Consider the following 19,405-nt stretch of genomic DNA (forward strand, 5'->3'; position numbering starts at 1 on the left):
ACCTGAATTGTTCTGCACCCACTTGGTGTGATATTATTTTCTGCAGGAACAGCCTTGCAGTCAGAGAAACATCCAAAGACATCTGGGCTCCCAGGAAACACAGACAATACCACCTACTTCTCCATCAAACTTGAGGTAATGACCGGAGAAGAATGCAGACTGCAGAGCTGGGAGAGAGACCCGCCAAGACGCAGCTCAGCCACCAAGGCGCCGGCCCCCAGCCACTCCTGCTCAGTGGGGGAAACGGGAAATTGGGGCACAACATCTCAATCTCGGGTGCCTTCCGGAGATCACTGGTTGTGCCACTGGCCCTCCCAGGATCCTAGGGACTGATCCAGGTCCTGGACCTAGGATGCTGCCTACACATCAGCACTTCAGGGCTGCCCAAAGGGCACTGCTGTGTGGCCGTAACTGTGGTGTCTCACAGGCTCTTCAGCTCACTTTGTGACCAGAAGCACAGATAACATGCCTGAAAAAACGGGAAGGTGGACAATGCTTTGGTGGGAGTGGGTGGGTCTGTCATAGCAGCTGGGTCTTGGGTTGACTTTACACACGACAGCTGGGCGCAAACCCAGGTCTGTCTGACTCCAGCCTACACCGAGCCACCACGTCCACTGCGGAGATATGGGAAGCACAGACGGAAGGGGTGGTCACTGAGGAAGAGGCCTGTGGGAGGAAGCCTGCCCACAGGGGATGCAGGGATAGCTCTCTCAGGAGAAGAGAGTGTCACCATTGACAGGCCCTTCAGAGAAGTCGGCCAGGTGGTGGACAAGAAATTCACCTTACACTTCATACCTATGAATTCAACTTCACGCCAAGTTTGTGGGGCAGGTACTCTCATGGCTCACTGCAGCCTTAACCTCCCACACCCAAACCATCCTCCCACCTCGGCCTCCTGAGTAGCTGGGACCGCAGGCACATGCCACCACACCCAGCTAATTTTTATTTTTTGCGGAGACGGGGTTTTGCCATGTTGCCCGGGCTGGTCTCAAACTCCTAGGCTCGTGATCCCCTGCCTCGGCCTCCCAGAGTGCTGGGATTACAGGCATGACCCATGCGCCTAGCTACGTCTCTGTTTTACAGATGAGGAAACTGAGGCAAGTGAATCCACACAGGAAATAGGTGGGGGAGCCGGGACCTGATGACATGGCAAATGGCTCTTAGCCACTGTGCTATATGGCCTCTCTCTGGGATGGTCGCTGTGGGGAACATGGTGGGAGGTCAGCCTGGGCTTAGAGAGCAGATGGGGTCCTGCTATGTTGGCAGCCCATCCATGGAGTTTACAGCCCTATGGGCTGAGGACGGGGGCCTGGGGAATGGGAAGGTGGGTGTTCTTCCCAGAAGCAGTTTTCAGATTTTGACCTGAGTACACTGCAGCCCTCACAACCCTTCAGGAAGAAATAAGCTATAGAGATGACAGATGACTACTCTGTGACTCCTCTAATGGCGGAAAGCCACAGACCACTTCCAGGGCAACACAGCGCGCCCTAAGAAAGTCAACAGGATGGCCCAGGCTTTTCTGGCTCAATTTTAGCCATAAAACTGGGTCCATGTGAGCTCCTGGGCCATGCTCACACTCAGCAGGGGCTGAGAGAGCCTTGTGCAGGAAAGGTACTGGGGCGGCATAAGAGGAGAACAAATGATCAAATCTGTCCGGGGTTTAGATGCTTATGAATATTCAAACAAGACCATTAAGAGAGAAGGTGGCGGTAAAAGGGTTTTCGGCTGTCGAATTGAGCCTGACGTCCCTCCCTGCAGCTCTCAGCTCCCAAGGCCCCGCGCTGATGCTTCTGCGTGGTGACCTGGTCAATACAGTCCAGCTGTCAGCTGAGGGAACGGCTGCCCTCAGGGACGCCCTGGGACTGTCTGCCGCCACTCCTTCCCTGAAGCCCGTCGCCAGCCCACTAGCGGGCTCACACACACATCTCTTGGGCACACCACTCATCGGAGTCACGGATAGGACTCTGTCTTGCTACATGAAGCGGCCCATTTCCCTTCGCAAGGATGAAAGCTGTCCCCTCAGTTCTATCTGTTTGGAACACACTTGTGAGGCAGCAACAGAACGCACAGAAACAGATGAAAATGACACCACATTCTGTCCTTACAACATAAGTTCTCTCTGTTGGAAAAAGTTAATCACCATATAAGAGGCGGGGGGATGGTCAGAGGGCTGGGATCTGTAAAAGGCAGAAGGGCCTTCAACGACTCTGGGAGGCTGCTCCCGGCTGTGGAGTCCCTCTGAGTGTGGGGGTCTCACCTGTGCAGGGTGCTGAACAGCGAACAGGACTGAGATCTGGCCTGAGGTTTTAGAACTTCCGTCACAACCATGGCCTCTTCCAGGCCTTCATCTGTGGCATTTGAAGAGAGGCTTTTGGAAGGAAATGCAGAGGAGGCTGGTAGGAGGAAATGTTAGAGATTGAAAATAACGTGGCTGGGCGCAATGGCTCATGCCTGTAATCCCAGCACTTTGGGAGGCTGAGGCAGGTGGATCATTTGAGGTCAGGAGTTCAAGACCAGCCTGTCCAACATGGTAAAAACCTGTCTCTACTAAAAATACCAAAAAAAAAAAAAAAAATTTTAGTTGGGTGTAGTGGTGCACACCTGTAATCTCAGCTACTCGAGAGGCTGAGGCAGAAGAATTGCTTGAACTTGGGAGGTGGAAGTTGCAGTGAGCCAAGACCATGGCACTGCACTCCAGTCTGGACGACAGAGTGGCACCCCATTTCAAATAAATAAAATAACGTAATGACTGTTGATGGGGCCTCTTAGTGGTGTGAAATGCTGCAGCAGCTCCACACACCCGAGTGAGGTGTGCAGCACAGCCTGACTCAGGGGAGGGTGATGGGTCCCATCCCTGGGGAATGATCCCATGTTGAAACAGTTTCCTTCCCTAGGAGGTGGAATGAGAGATAGGTGAGGACTTTTGAATACTATTGGGGTTGGTAGTCAGCTAGGTTCTCCGTGTACCCACCAATGCAATATCAGGTGTTCACCCACTTTTCAGAGAACTGAGTCTTCTAGGGCTGACTCAATCTCTTTTACTGAAAAGCACCAGGTGGCCACCAAGTAAACAGACCTTGATAAAGTCTGCCTCAGTTAGGGGCTAGTCTTGCATATTAAAAAGAATGAACAAGCCAGGTGTGGTGGCTCACGCCTGTAATCCCAATAGTTTGGGAGGCCGAGGCAGGTGGATTACCTGAGGTCAGGAGTTCAAGACCAGCCTGGCCAACACGGTGAAACCCTGTCTCTACAAAAATACAAAAATTAGCTGGGCATGGTAGCGCATGCCTGTAATCCCAACTACTTAGAGGCTGAGGCAGGAGAATCACTTGAACCTGGGAAGTGGAGGTTGCAGTGAGCTGAGATTACACCACTGCACTCTAGCCTGGCCAACAGCATGAGACTCCATTATAAAAAATAAAATAAAAAAATAAAAATAATCAACTAATAAATGAACAAAGGAATGAAGAAGCAAATGGCACTCTGCCCAGAACATGACCCACCATGGACAATCCATTTGCTCACAGCTAAAAGTTCAGATGGTGCAGAACTGAAAGGGTTACTCATCTTTCTGCAATGACTGTGGACTGAGAGCTGGACATCTGCGGGCTACTTTCATGCTGTCCCTTACCTCTGATGAGAAAGCTGTAAAGTGTGTGCAGGTCCCTTTGGGCCTCTCTCTCGATGTCCCCTGCCTACCTGGGCGGTACACACACTCTACCTCTCTCTCCAGCCACCCCAGCAGGACTTAATGCAGTGAGTAGCTGTCAGTCTGCTCTCACTCTCCCTAAATTGCTGGATGAAAATGCACACTGTTTTGAAATGAAGGGGTTAAAGATCAAAATAGTGGCTGCCCCTGCAGAGTTTAAATGTCAGAAAAATATGAACACGCCTGAAACCTTTCCTAGCTCTTTGTGATTCTGCCCTTTCAGATGGTCACCCCCCACCCGCCCCGCCCATTTCTAAGTCCCATTCTCTGAATCTACTCTGCTGGAGACCTGCTGGCTATAAAAAGCTTCTTCATCCTAGGACCAAGTGCAAGGAGCCTCCAGGGACCACAGTAAATGATGGGAACCTGTTAGCAGCAGCCACAGACCCACAGCAAGCTGTCCCCAGCCCTCTGCTACTTCCGCACTTGGGTAAGGGGTCTAACGAGGAAGAGTGAAAAGGGCTTGCTGACGGCGTGAACATCTGCAGACAAAAGGAAGGCAGAATTTTGCTTCCTGTGGTGGGATTTGCTGCAGAAGCTCAGGTGCTCAGGCTGTAAGCCAGCGGGTCAGGCACGGGCCTGAGAGAATGCGACAGGGACAAGCTCCCATTCTCCTACCTCCTGACATTGTTTGCCAGAAATAAAAAGGTGAGTGTTAGCTTGGTTTGGCTCTGCAAGGCAATCCCCCTCCCCTGCCACATTGAAGGAGGGACCTCGGCGGGGCTTCCTGCTTTCCCAGTTCTGCTTTCCCTCGTTCTGGGCTGGCCACGGCTGCTTCTTGTGGGCAAGAAAACAGACCCAACACAGTGACTGCAACCACATGGTGAAGGCCTAGGAGAGGGAGCTCTCGGGGTTCTACCTCAGCTAGGGCAGGAGGAGAATTCCGCCATTCATGCCACGTGAGCTGCTGCTGGTGGCCCAGAACTCCCATCTCAGAGGTGGGCACAGCTCTGGTACCTCCCACCACTGTCAGGACATATCTTCACCCTGAGCAATCTCCTCTTCTTGATGACCAAGGAGCCTCCTCCAGCATGTCACGCCGCTCCCCAGTGCACTTCACGCCACTGCTGCAGGCTGAGCTTTTCTGGATGGTGCTGGGCACTAACGCCACCCTGGCCAGTCGACTTGGCTGGATGTAAACAGGCAGAGCAGGTGGAAGATGTCTGCCGCAGTGCTCCCAAACAGCGTCTTTCTGGGAAACACTAAAAGCAACATCGATCGTGACACCCCATGTATAAGTGGGTGGACAGGAGGAAAATAGAATCCTGAGAAATAGCAAATCCTAAAAAGCGGAGTTTAGAAATGCTGCCACCGAATCCTTCTCTTTTGGTGATTTAGGTTTGAAATACTTAACGTCACCCCATAAACTGTGCCAGGTCTCTGAATCTGCAAAGGACAACGTGGTCCCACCTCTGCATATGGTGCAGGGCCTGGTGGTGGCACAGGGAGGTCTATCTGCTGGCCACTAAGATGAACACGATGAAACAGGCACGGCAGTCACTTCCCTGGGATGGAGACTACACCACGCATGCTTTGTGCTTTCTACCGCCATCTCCCACAAGCTCAGTGATACAGAAAGACATTTTTGTTTTTTACAAGGTCCCAAACTCATTCCATGTGATGATGATTAGTTGAAGACTTTATTGATAAAGGATTAAGCTTAATTCTGTATATTATTTTCCAATACGCTTCCTTCATTTGGCAGCAAATGGAAGACATTTTAGTAGGCAAGAGAGAGGACTCACTAATTTAATTCTTACTTGTCCCTGAAAAAAAAGGCTTCAACGTTATCTGCCTTTAGTTGTAATCAGAAGGCACTACCACCTCTCCCAATTGTGTTTCTTTTTTTTTTTTTTTTTTTTTTGAGACGGAGTCTTGCTCTGTAGCCCGGGCTGGAGTGCAGTGGCCGGATCTCAGCTCACTGCAAGCTCCGCCTCCCAGGTTTACGCCATTCTCCTGCCTCAGCCTCCGGAGTAGCTGGGACTACAGGCGCCCGCCACCTCGCCCGGCTAGTTTTTTGTATTTTTAGTAGAGACGGGGTTTCACAGTGTTAGCCAGGATGGTCTCGATCTCCTGACCTCGTGATCTGCCCGTCTCGGCCTCCCAAAGTGCTGGGATTACAGGCTTGAGCCACCGCGCCCGGCCCCAATTGTGTTTCTTTAATCTGCTACAGGTCAATATCAGAGGTTAAGTCCACTTAGTTAATAACAGGTGAAAGGAGAGATGATAAAGGAATCTCAGAAAGGCTTCTGCACAAATACACATGATATGCCACTCACCAGTGACATAAAATTCCCATTCCTTAGAATTCATCAATTTTTACTACTTGAAACGTGTTACACAGACTGGAAGGGAGGAATTGGCGGATGCTCCTAAATCTCTCCAACTAGACTAATATCAAATTTTAAACACTTCTGCTTCAGAGTGTGTTTGTAATTTTAAACAAATACAAAGAGTGCCTGGCAGGTTATTTTCAAGGGAGGTAGGATAAAAATATAGCACTGTCTTTCTAAATCTGCTTCACGAAATCTGTGTTTCACACATCTTACAACTTCCTAATACACTTTCTGCTTGCATTAAAAAATACAAGAACATTAAAAACAAACAGGCGAAAGTGAGCATGTGCAAGCTCCTCCCTCGTCAAGGGTATTGGAATGGAAATGGACCATTGTTAAAGACCAAGTTATGAGCTGCAATGCTGGCGGCCCTCGAGAAGTCATCATTCAGCCCTCGAGAAGTCATCATTCACCTTTTGTGGAGCCAGGAGAGGGAACTCATTGCAATACCACAGAGGACATGAAGATAAGGACCAGGTTGAGGGGAAAAACCAACCATTTTAACGTTCTTCACTATTAAAGCAGAGCAAGATACAGATAATGAGCAGTGTTCTTTCTCCTCAGAATATTTTTCAACCAGCCACTGGGGGAAAAATGACAAGGACAGTCAGCAGGGAAAATGTTAGCATTGAAGGCTGAGACCTTTTGCATGCGAAACAAGTAAATACCTCCAGTATGGTGACTTAGACAAGAACACTAAGATGAGAAATGTAGTTCCCTGCACTAAAGCCTGTACATTACCACACCCTTCCTTCTTTTATGTTCCAGATCCAGGGACCAGGGAGGAAGACAGGGTGGGAAGGAGGGAGGAAGGGAGGGAGGCTATTTTCTCCATTACCTTTCCAGGGAGCTCAGTTGGGTAAAGGGGTGTTAGAAGAGTAAAGCTATGATTTTCTTTGTTAAAACTTTATTTTAGAGCAGTTTTAGATTTACAGAAAAGCTGCAGAGATGCAACAGACAGTTCCCATGTCCCTCACCCCGTTGCCCCACTGTTAACATCTTCCATTACTATGGCACATCTGTCACAATGAAGAAACCAACACTGGTTACTCACTCATAGCTGAACTCCAACCTTTATTTGGATTTCACCAGTTTTTCCATTAGTAACCCCTTCCTCCCTCCCCTACGACTTCTTCTTTTTTTTTTTTTTTAATGTAGTCTTGCTCTGTCACCCAGGCTGGAGTACAGTGGCTCACTGCAACCTCCTGCGTAGCTGGGATTACAGGCACCCGCCACCAAGGCTGGCTGATTTTTGTATTTCTAGTAGAGACAGGGTTTCACCATGTTGGCCAGGCTGGTCTCAAACTCCTGACCTCGTAATCCACCCACCTAAGCCTCCCAAAGTGCTGGGATTACAGGCATGAGCCACTGTGCCTGGCCCCAGTAGTAACCTCTTTCTGTTTCAGGATCCAGTCCAGGGTAGTACATTGCATTTAGCTGTGATTAGATCGTGAATCTATAACACTAATATAGGTTCCCTAAATGTGTGGTTTTCAGCCTCAGACTACTCCCCTAATCCTAGGCACCTGTCCTCTGCCTAGCCCTTATCACCAAAAAGGGGCCCGGGGGCGCTGTGGATTGATGTACAGTAAACACCACTAGAGGGTGGTCCATGACGCCCCTCTGATACTAAGTCCTATACTCACTGCTTAATGCACACCAGATTTTCTTCCGGGGTGAGGAAATGTTTTAGAACCAGACAGAGGTAGTGAATGTACACTATTGTGAATGCACTTAAAGCCAAGGAACAGTCACTTTAAAACGGTTAATTTCATGTTATGCGAATTTCACCTCAATCTACAAAAGAGTCCTATGCTTCCTGACACATGGTGGACACAACCATTCTTCATCGTGGGGATAACGCGGACCAAGCTTTCAAAATCACATCCCCCTGTGTCAATCCCGTCAGTGGTTTCTCACTGAATTAAGGATAAAATCCGAATTCTGCACCAGGGCCTAGAGGTACCTCCCTGACCTGAACCCTGCCTTCTACCTCCACTTTGTTCCCCCTTCGCATGGCTGGCTCCTCCTTCTCACACTGCCTGCCTCAGTTTCCCCTACAAAGGCTTCCTCTGACTAGCCTAATTGGAAGGAGGCCCCCCTGTGGTTCCTGGCCACAACCCCCGGTTAATCACCTGGAGTTATTTGTTAGGCTTCCTTGCCTGTTGGGAGTTTCCTCTGTGGCCCTGGCATCTAACAGTGCCTGGCACATGGCAAAGGGGCTCAGTGGATACCGGTTTTTTTGTTTTTTTTTTGAGACGGAGTCTCACTCTGTCATCCAGGCTGGAGTGCAACGGCACAATCTTGGCTCACTGTAACCTCTGTCTCCCAGGTTTAAGCAATTCTTCTGCCTCAGCCTCCCGAGTAGCTAGGATTATAGGTGCCCGCCACCATGCCCGGCTAATTTTATATTTTTAGTACAGACAGGGTTTTGCCATGTTGGCCAGGCTGGTCTTGAACTTCTGACCTCAGGTGATCCGCCCACCTTGGCCTCCCAAAGTGCTGGGGAGTGGATACCTGTTGTTGAGCTGGATGAGGGAATGAATGAGATGATGGCCAACTCTCTTATTTCACTACTGGATGAGACCAGAGACGGAAGATGGATGAGAACAGAAGAAGCGGGCTGCTGCCCTGCAGGGAGCTGGCCCTGAGTACTGTGGGGACTGGTGGGGGTGTGGCGGGGGGCACAGAACCCTCATCAGCCACAGGGCCTGAATTGGTCCAGGGAAGGGGCCCTGCACTGTCAGGAGCTGGGGGAATGAATTTTCTCTGGTCACTTTTCATTTTGTCTGACATTTCCCATAACAGTTTTTCATAAGGAAGCCCAATATCTGAAAAAGATACAGTGTCCCCAGAGCACAAAGTGGGGAAGGGGCTGGGTGAGGGACTGCCAGCCTGCCTCCCTTGGTCCATCCCTTGGGCACCAGTGGAAACCGCTAGGGCTCTGAGAAATCGAGTTTTAAAACTAGGTTTTTCAGAATCCAGTTTTTGGAACATCTCAAAAGCCTACGGTTTTCCTAAGGTATAATTTACATACAATAAGACTGGCCCTTTGTAGTAATATAGTCGTGAGTTTTGACAAACACGTACAGTTGTGTAACAACACCACAATTAAGATACAGAATATTCCCACCACCCCACGTTCCCTTGTGCCCCTTTGGGGTCAATTCCCTGTACCCTCCCCTAGGCAACCACTGATCTGATTTCTGTCCCTAAGGTTTTGTTTTTTCCAGAATGTCATACATATGGAATCAGACAGTGAGCATCCTTTTCTGTCTGGCTTTTTTCACTTTTTCAAAAGCCTCTGTTTTGAGACCAATGTTTAAATCTCAAAGCATTCAGGTTTTCTCAATGCCACTTGAGTAAGAAGCAAAAAATAAAACTTACCTTCTGGAATACTTGATAGTTGGATTTGGACCATATATCAAGCTGAGGGGAAAGGAGAGAAGGATCATCAGCATCGGTCTTAGAATTCGGGACTTCAAGAAATCATATTGTAACTACTGTTAACCCTTCTTAAACTTGAAAAAAAATCTGATTATGGAATAATAGGATCTCAGGGTTGAAAAGGATCTTAACTGTCCGACTTAATTTCTTCTTTATCCATTTGTAGGTAAGTTAAGAAAAGCAAATGGAGGAATACAGGAAGTCACCTTGAGGGACCTGCTGCTTCCAGGGCTCCTGCAGGCTGATCCCCTGGCTCACTTGCAACTTTGATTCTCACCACGGCTCTTGCATTTCTCAATGCCAAGGTCAACGCTGCTTCAGGCCCTTTGCACTTGCTGTGCCCTCTGCCTGAACTGTTTTTCCCATAAACCCCTGTGTGGCTTTTCTTATACCCCCTGAAGCTCAAATGTCACCTCATCAGAGAGGCATTTCCCAGTTACCCTATCAAAACATTCTTTCCGGTACCTGTTACCTTGATTCTCTTTCCTTTTTCTTTTTTTTTTTTTTGAGATGGAGTCTGGCTCTGTCACCCAGGCTGGAGTGCAGTGGTGTGATCTCAGCTCACTGCAACCCGCACCTCCCAGGTTCAAGCCACCCGAGTGGCTGGGACTATAGGCGTGCGTCACCATGCCTGGTTAATTTTCATATTTTTAGTAGAGCTGGGGTTTCCCTATGTTGGCCAGGTTGGTCTCAAACTCCTGACCTCAGGTGATCTGCCCTCCTTGGATTCCCAAAGTACTGGGATTACAGGCATGAGCCACTATGCTGGGCCCTCTTTACCATTTCAAAATTTAAAGTTTTCGTAACATTTAACTGCCTGAAGCTCGATTATTCCTTTATTTACTTGTTTCCTGCCTGACTTGCCCACAGGATGGAAGTTGGTGAGGACAGGAGGCTTGCCTTCCTTCCCACTGCCTCCCCCGGTCCACAAATGGGGTCTGGCATGTCGTGGGCATCAGTAGGTCTTTTCTGAGTGGAGGAAAGCTGGCAGCATCCAGCTGCTGGGTACCTGTTCCATGCCAGACACCGCACTAGGCCCTCCACACACACTCGTGTAATTCCCAGAACTGGCCCACGTGGCTGGTCCCAAGAACAGTCTTCCTCTCCAGATGGGGAAACAACAGCTCAGAGCTGTTCACGAGCCCAAGACTGTCTGGCGAGGCATCTTACAGATGGCCTCATCTGGTGGTGCTCAAATCCTGGCTGGGCATCAGAAGCCCCTGGGGGAAGGTTTTTGTTTTTTAATATACAGATTGCTCAGTTCCTCCCCTAGAGTATGGAATCAGTGGCTGGAGCGGGCCCAAGAGCCTGTTCTATTGTTTGTTTTGTAGCGCTGCTCCCAAGGGTAACTGACGCCTGGCAGGTCAAGAGCCCCTGCTCTAGGGCGCCCCTACTTGACGAATGAAGAAGCTGGAGGAGGTGTGAGTTGGCATGTGGGTAGGGCTCACAGTAAACCCAGTCCAGTCCTCCTCTGGCCACACTTGGTCACACACAGGGTACTTCAGTAGCTCATTCTAACCAAAACCATTTTGGTTTTTACTGGTTTGCATGATATACCAGATCAATGCCTTCTGTTTCAAGAGTTTAGAACAAATTAAGTACAGCAAAAATAGAACTACCCACAATACAGTGCTGACAGGGACGGTTCAAGGGCAATGAGGAAATGAGAAAGCCATCACTGTGTCCCATAGGTGCTAAAAAGTTGACTTTAATATATGAGTTCAAGAGCTGAGTGAATGGAACACCTGGTGAATGAGCCTCTGGGAACCTGCCTTTGGGGTTGGCCAGTGGTCAGGTAGAACCCTGGGCCATGGCGTTTTAGGCCTGTGTGGTGTATGATTGATTTTGGAGTACCAGAAAGCATTGGGAAGCCACTGGACAGAAAAAGTCCTTTAAGAAGACAGGACAGGATGTGCTACACTTGACCCAGAACACTTAGGAGCCCTGTGTCTATTCTGCGGAAGACACTAAAACCTGGCTTTCTGAAAACAGTGCTTGGAAATTAAAAGCAAGGCTGTGAACAGGCATATACATTTAGTTCTCCTGGCTTTTCCCTGTTCACAATTAGTTTCATGAAAATTTCACTGTGTTTGAAGACTTTCAGGACAGCAGAGAAGGTTAAGATGATTCCGAGGAGGCCACTCTACTCCTGCAGGACAGGGCAGAGGTTTAGTTCATCGCACTCCATGACAAATCATGGAGGAGCTTTCACTGATCCAGCATTCATTCATTCAATCGGAAAAATGAACCTCAAGTTCACCCATCTCTCCCTACCCCCACTGCCTGCACCGATCATCTCCTTCTTGGATTGCCACAAAAACCCTCAACAGATCACCCTCTTTCTACTCTGGCTAAACTGCTCTTCAGAAAGGTGGTGTCAATTGCCAGTCAGTGCCCCCAACTTAAACCACTGGATGGAGTAAGAATTTTAAAGATCTTCCAGCGCTGGAATTACAATGTGACAGCTCAACAATTTGCAAGGGGAAAAGTGACATGTTACCTCCAGATAACTCTGAGGGAAACCTCAAAAGAAATATATGAAATTAATTCCCCATGTTATCAATTCTGTTGAAGAAAACTACTGTTGGGCAGCTGGTCATATTTGGGAGGATAAATCAGGTTCGTATTACTTAGTGCAGCAGTGCAGCCCAGGGCTTAACAAATGCAGCATTGAAAGATGATTCAGGGGTTGCAGGATGAATAAGAATGACTTTTGCATCTTTTAGTTGTACCCAAATCACTGCCAAGATGACAGGGAGAATCCAAAGATGCTAAATCTCAATTTTAGGAAGAGGAACACCGATGTCTGAACTTGGAACTAATACAGTTCTCCTTCCATTTTGAGCGCACAGCTGTTTCTTCTGAACTTCTTCACTGTTTACCCTTCCTGCCTGCTTACATCATACATAAGCAGAGCAAGACACAAACGCAGAGCCAAGAAAAACAGAAAAGAAGAATCTGCTGGGTTAAAAAGTTATAGCTTTTATCTTAAAGATAAACATATTTAAAAATCCTTCAGTATCTGCAAAATGTTTTAATTTTAAAAAATCTAGAGAAAACTACGCATAGGTTTAGTGAAAACGTGGCCTCTCCAGCCTCATTGTGGATTCTCCACACACACCACATTTATTCAAAGTGAGGATGATGCTCTTTTTAAAAGGTTTAAATATATTATTCAGGACCCTAGGGAAAAGCTCCTACCATCTGGGACAGAAGGACCTTAGACAATACGGTCTATTTACCTGGCGCGCATGGGTGGAAAAGAACCTCTGAACAATAGGGCCCTCTTTTGCTAGGAGTGCACAGCAGGTGGTTCGGACTTGATTTTCTGCTAGATTTATGCCAAAGAAAGCCAATGAAATGAGCATTCTGGAGTCAATGCCCTGCCTCTCCTCAGGGCCAGGAAGATTTCAGAAATTCATTTCAGGGAGCCAGGACTGATCCAAGTGAGTATTTATTAGCTTCAGCTTATTTGCTGCAGAGGCAGACATGGCTACCAATTCTTTGCTGGCTGCAATATTCAAAAAAGGAGCATTCTGGAAGCTGCAGACCTTCAGCCTGATGAACAAGAAATTATTCTGAACTATAGTGCCAGGAAAAAGAAAGCAAAGCACCCTTCAGTACTGTGAGCATTAGAAAGATCTGAAAACACAAAAGTCAACCTTGCGGTAATTGGTGGCTGAGTCTGCAGTCTCATAGCAGCCTCCTGGCCTCTGGGGATTGGAGTAAGTATTTTAAGGGTGGGTGGGGTGTGGTCTGTTCTCAGGTGAAATGAAAACAAACCCTGTAGATGACCAACTGCTTTAGCACAGACACATCTATTCTTAGGGGCAAACACCAAGATATCAAAAGACCTCTTGATACACAGGAAGAACTGGTGAAAATGGTGACAAATCAAATTTATTCACTGACAAGAACAATCAGAGCGACCCGATATCAGCAGGCAGGTGATTCTGTCTGCAATGCTGACCACCACCACCACTACCACCACCTCCATCACAACCAGCGAGGGCAGATGCCATTTACTGATGAAGATGATGCATTCGGCCTACCCTTTACCTGCATTATCTTTTAAAATTCCTTTGGTGATAACGTGAGGTTGATAAAATCCTTTCCGATTCACAGATGAGGGCACTGAGGCTCAGAGAAGTTAGGCAACTTGTCCACCATTGCATAGTCAATGCGAGGTGGGGAATTTGAAACCAGGTCTGTGTGCAGAGGCCTAGCTCTTCCCCTGGGAGGAAGAGACTGCCTTCCAGCTAGATGGCAGGCGGGATGCTGGGGCTGCACGTTCCCTCAGCTGTCACTTACGCAGCTCTTCCGGGAGCACAGTTCTGCTTTGAGGCCTGCTGCTGTGACAACCACTGCCGCTAAAATTCATTTAACAGCACGTGAACACTTTGGCAGCTCATCAGGAAGTTATCAATTCTTTACTTCATTTCAAAAAACAGTGGAATAGATTCAAAATTATCTAAATAAAACTCATAAGCCACACAAGGTTCCAACTTTTAGAATCTTTATTTAGTAGCTTCATCTTGCAAGGTGAATAGGTGATAGGCCTATCGGTTTGGATAGAATGCTGTAAAACCAGCTATGGTGACGGAGCTCTCCATGGTTACCCACGTTTTCAAAACCATAAACTTCTATGTGGTCACCCTCTCAAATCCGCCCACCCTCCCCAGAGAATACAAGAGTGAACAAGAGCCTCACCCAAGAACACAGTGTTACAGGTCTATTATTCTTCAACTTTTCACTTTCAATCAGGACATGCATTTGTTACTAAAAAACTGCTGAAAGCTCAATTTCAGGGCATCCTCTGCATATGAATTAAACTGGATTCCCCTTTCCCTGGCTTTCACCCTTCCCCCTAGAAGTAACAAGAGGCCATTTTTCTGAAGGTCGTCTGAACAATTTCAAAGGCTATAACAAATCAAAATGTTCCCTGCATCTGATATCAAACAGGGCTGATGCCAACACTTATTAGAGAAATCAGATTCAGCTCCCCACCCCCTCGACCCACATGCACACACACAGCCAACTTTGAAGTGGGAAGAATGCGGGGATCAGAAATTACCCTGGAGACAGCTCGGCTGTCTTTGAAGGTTTCCTTTGATACCACCATTTCTTTTCCTCTCTTATGCTTGGAGGCTAAAAGCTGCCTTTTTTTTATTGATATGGGGTAATTAATGAAGCTATAGCATTAACATAACCTAAATCCCCTAATAAGATAAATTCAACCGAGACACATATTTTTTCAGTTAAGTCTGACCGGTATAAAATCAGGACAATGGCCAGGTATTCATCTTCAATCCTGCCTTTTAACATGCTGAGTCATGGCTCTTGCTACTCCCTGATTACAATGAATAAGTGGTTGGTAAGTCCGAAAGCATTTTTGTTTTATTAGACGAATCAGGCTATTGGTCCTTGGTATCAAAAATATGCATTGCAGGTAAAGAGACAGGAGGCTTGGGTCATGGTGGTGGTTGTTACGCAAAGTGATAGCCTTGCTGGGCTGGATTCTGATGGGGAAAAAACCTGCAAGGTCTGGAAATTAGGGGTGGTGCTGGGCCACTACAGCAGCAATAAGGATAATGAAACTTTCGAATGTGCTGGCTGCTTCAGGCTTGGAGGACACAGACAACCGCAGAGGCAGAAGTTAAGCCCATAGGAGGCTTCCTGAGCCACACCCAGGCCTCTGTGGCTGTGCTCCAGGAGACTGCAGCAAAACAGCCCCCTGCAGCCACCTAGGCACCAACTCAGCAAATGCAGGGCTGCGTCCCGGGAGCAGCGACGTCTCCAGCAACAACGTGCTCTTGCAGAACACATGTCAGGCCCCAGTGGCTCCTTCCAGACGCCACATTTCATTTGGGATGTGCCAGACAATTCAACACGTTAATTGCACTAATGCCTAGATTGTATATAAATAAAGTACACACAGAGTACTCAAAATAGAGCACTAATAATGTTTGCATGGTTTATTTTTATCATTTGTGAAGTGCTCTGAAAAAAAGGGGCTAATCAAATTGGCTAGGATGAGATTCTGGGTGGAGCAGTCATTTTGAGAGCTTCTCTGCCAAATGTGGTCAGTGTGTCCTTAAAGTACCAAGGGGCCTGGTTCTGTCAGTCTTGCAATTTCCAGTTTTAGGGTCTCTGCTTACTGCTTGGGCCAATGCATACAGTTGTAAAGGGGGACACAAGGCTTCCTGTCCCACCACATTTCTGATGTCAACCAGGGCCCCAAATGCACAGCCATTTTCCTTAGGAGGAAGAGAGAAGCTGGGCTAATCTCTCCTCAGGAGGGCCCGAGGTCTCCCTTTACTCGCGTGTCTGTTTTTATCCTTTGACTTATTTACGACTTCAATTCCTGGCGCTCCTTTTAGTCCCCATTTCTCATTTTTGATTCTCCACTTTGCATTCCAGCTTGAGCATTTTCATATCCCAAGTAGGCTTTTTCATCATCTCCTCCCAGACAGGACGGGGCTCCTACCATGCTCCTGGCACAGAAGTGCACCCTAGGGACAAAGAGTCACACGATGGAGCCTGTGCCCTTGAGGAGCTCCTGGCAGATGCAGGATTGAGATCCAGCCCTGTGTGGTGGTGGGCAACTTTAACATTCTAGGTCTCAGTCTCTCCATGTGTAAAATGAATCTAAGAGCAGCCCCTACGTCATGATGCTGTGAGGAGGATTCAACAGTCACTGTGGGCAAAGTTCGCTTTGTGCAGCGCCTACCTGACCAATGTGTGTTAGTATTGTTAGTATTTTTATTAATTGCAAGATGGACACGCAAATAATCATGATGCACTAATTTTAGTACTAGTAAAAGATTGTTCTGAATTCTGTGGGTGTGTGGATAATGATGACTACTCTGTGCTGTAAGGAGAGGCAAACCAGGTCGGCCATCTCTAGAGCCCATGCTCGTAAGCAAAGAGGCTCTTGGGAAAATGGAGACAGGATGGGAAGGAAGATGGCATTCAGCCAGTGTAAAGGGAAGAGTAAAACTTTGTCAGGTGGTCTAGGAGGGATCCCAGGGCAAAAAGCACAGGACGTGCAAATATGTGAAAGAGTCTGGCATGTCCTGGCAGCTACAGGGAGCACATGAGGCTGGAGATAAGATGAGGTGTGTGTAGAGAATGATGCCAGATGAGGTCAGAAAGGAAGGCAGGGGCTACGCCATGAGGCCTTGCAGAGGAGTCTGGATTTTATTCTACAAGCCAGAGTGTTCAGAAGTATGTTCTACAAAATGGCAATGTCACAATATGTTCTAAGAATAAAGGAAGACAAAAGAATTTGGTGGTCAAATAAGTTAGGAAAATATTGCATACTCTCTACTCCCTGAAGATATTCATAAGGCACATCAGCAAACTGGTTTCCACAGTAAAGAAACCCACTGAACTTTCTCTAACCCAGAGTTTCTCCAACTTGTTTGACCATGCATTGCTTTCTGCCTAACATCTATTAATAGCCTACTTTCCTACTTTGGGGAGGACTGCTTTGGGCAAGGGGGAGATGGCGAAAAGAAAGAGAATCATCCGCTCGCATGTGTATTTTAGGAAGACAGCTCTGGAAGCCAAGTGAAGGACAGACTGTGAGGGAAGCAAGACTGGAGACTAGAAGTGAGGCGGTGCGTGCATTCTTCAGTGCAGAGATAATGAGAACTGGAGAGGAGCGAGAGGGGTGGAGAGGGATGGGGGGCCCGGTTTGAGAGTTACTTAAGAGGGAGAACTGCCAGTAATCACTGACAGCCTAGACCAGCGGGATGAAGGGAAGAAAGGTTTAACCAGTTAGGTGGTGGTACTGTTAAACAAGATAAGGAAAAGAGGAGGGAAACTGAGTTTAGGGAGAGAGATGATGAGTTTTGTTTTGGACAGGCTAAACTTGAGGAACATGGGAAGAAGTCTGATCTAGAAACAAATCATGAGTGATCCTTGCGTGGGTGACATGGATGGGAATGGCCAAAGAGAATGCGCAGAGGGAGAAAAAACTCTGGGAAACTGGGAAGTCAAGGGTGAAGACAAGAAAGAAGGAAGGAACTGGAGCAGCTGAGGAGGGGCGATCAGAGGCATTTTGGGAGCACCATACCTATGAGACTCTATACTCCAAGACCATTGTTTTAAGTGTAGAATAAAAATAATACCAGTTATAATTTACTGAGTATCGACTAGATGGAAAAGTGCCAAGTGCTTTATGTGTATTATTTCGCACACTTTCAGGAAGGGGCAATTAAATAGAATGTGAAAGTCACCATGCAAAGTAGGTAAATTTCCACTCCTCCTTACGATCTCAATTCAGAGCATGCTTCATTTGCACCCTAAGTTTGGTAACTCTAGTAGCACGGTCCTGATTATGACTCACCTTTCTACGTATTTGTTCTCCATCTCTCCAATTCGCTTCTAAGTCCTTGGCAAGCAAGGGTTATGTTTTGTACCAGGCGTGACTATGAAGTTGTCAACTTTGAAAAAACCCAACAAGAATGGCATCTCAAAATGCCACTGCCCATGGTCTCTGCGAGGGTATACACTACCCTCAGTACTGCCTCTGCTGCTGACCGACAGTGTGGAACCTTCTGGAGCAGCTGTCAGAGTTTACAAATCAGACGCACAGACCATACCTGACTGATTACTCACTTTACGCGCGTGCTCCAAAGACATTTGGTTTTTCCAAAAAGAAAAAGTAAATCTCCCTTCAATGAATGATATGGTATCAATGAGGAAATTTACGAGAACTGGGCACAGTCCTTGGAGCAGGAGTAGCATCCCATGTAGACAACACTTGTGTAGAATGTGGAAATGCTGGGTTACTTGTTCAAAACACACATCTCATTATATCATGGGCCATGCTTCTTATGGAACGCCCTGCTATGTGCTAGGCCACAGTGACCACCTTTTTTTGAAGAACATTCTATTCTCATTATAATGTGGCTGTTGGGTGGTGAGTACCAGTGTTCATGCTAACAAACTTTTACGTTTTAATGAGTCATGAGGGAAGGAAAGGCTCCTGATGGGGTGGGGAGACCAGGCTCCGCGCTGAGAGTGGCCTGGCAGAGTGTGGGGCATCTCAGGCGGGGTGCTCATTACACTCCGGTGCAAACACAAATGAAGGCTGTCAGCTCCCATCGGCCTCCTCCGACGCTCTCTGTGGAGCCATATGGAGACTGTGCAGTCAAAAGGAATTAGGGGTTCACCTGGGTGAACTTTCCATGAAAGAAGTCACCCGTGGAAATAACACGTCTTTTTCAACAGCAGTATTCAATATATGCTGCTGTGCACAGCAACTTCCTAAGGGTGACTTGTTAGTTTTGTGGAAAAAGAGTGTCATCAGGTTGTGTCAAATGAACAGGAATTTTCCTCATGGTTCTAGGAAAAGCAAAATGCTGACCCCTGGGCTATTGAGGAGCTCTTTGACTTGGGGAAAAAAAATCCATTTCCTCAGAAGACACATTTAATGAGGCAACGGGGGTCTAAGGTGATAAATTAGAAATTCAACTAAGGGCATCAGGCTTAGAGGAAAAAGCAGAAGCTTGGTGAAAAATGCAAGCAGAGAGAAGAAATGTTTTTTCATAAAGTGTTCACCCTCACCCGGACAAATCTACGTTTGTTGATCATTTCCGCTATGATTGCTCGTTTTTAATGCCATTCATCTGAGACTCGACTACATTTGTTCTGGGATACAGAAAATCAAGGAACACGCAAGATTCCAGAATGCTTACCTTGCCATCTTCGGTGTAGACATTCTCGTTATATCCCTTTACTATTGTTCGATCAATGAACAGGCTCCGCATGACGACGATCACTTTCAACACCTTTCCCAAGGTCACCTGCCAAACACATGTAAGTTGACACTTGAGCATGCAAATCACACAACGTTGGGCAGGAGTGTGAGAAGAAATGACCACCTGGCCGATCCAGTGAGACT

General features: G+C 47.3%; 1 protein-coding gene across 3 annotated transcripts in view; it reads right to left on the bottom strand.

The window, feature by feature from the left end:
* Nucleotides 1-19,405, bottom strand: part of LOC105464057 (mediator complex subunit 27) — a 217,355-nt gene that overhangs the window by 14,814 nt on the left and 183,136 nt on the right. For 2 of the 3 annotated variants that reach the window (XM_071078489.1, XM_011711705.2), the window contains exons 5-6: nucleotides 19,200-19,307; nucleotides 9,433-9,474 (exon numbers count right to left, since the gene is read on the bottom strand). In XM_071078489.1, the coding sequence (XP_070934590.1) occupies nucleotides 9,433-9,474; nucleotides 19,200-19,307 (150 nt within the window). Of the gene's footprint in view, nucleotides 1-3,959; nucleotides 4,912-9,432; nucleotides 9,475-19,199; nucleotides 19,308-19,405 lie in introns of those variants that run through there. The other variant, XM_011711706.3, reaches the window with a different exon arrangement.

This window comes from Macaca nemestrina, chromosome 14 (genome assembly GCF_043159975.1).
Source record: "Macaca nemestrina isolate mMacNem1 chromosome 14, mMacNem.hap1, whole genome shotgun sequence".
NCBI classification, from domain to species: Eukaryota; Metazoa; Chordata; class Mammalia; order Primates; family Cercopithecidae; genus Macaca; species Macaca nemestrina.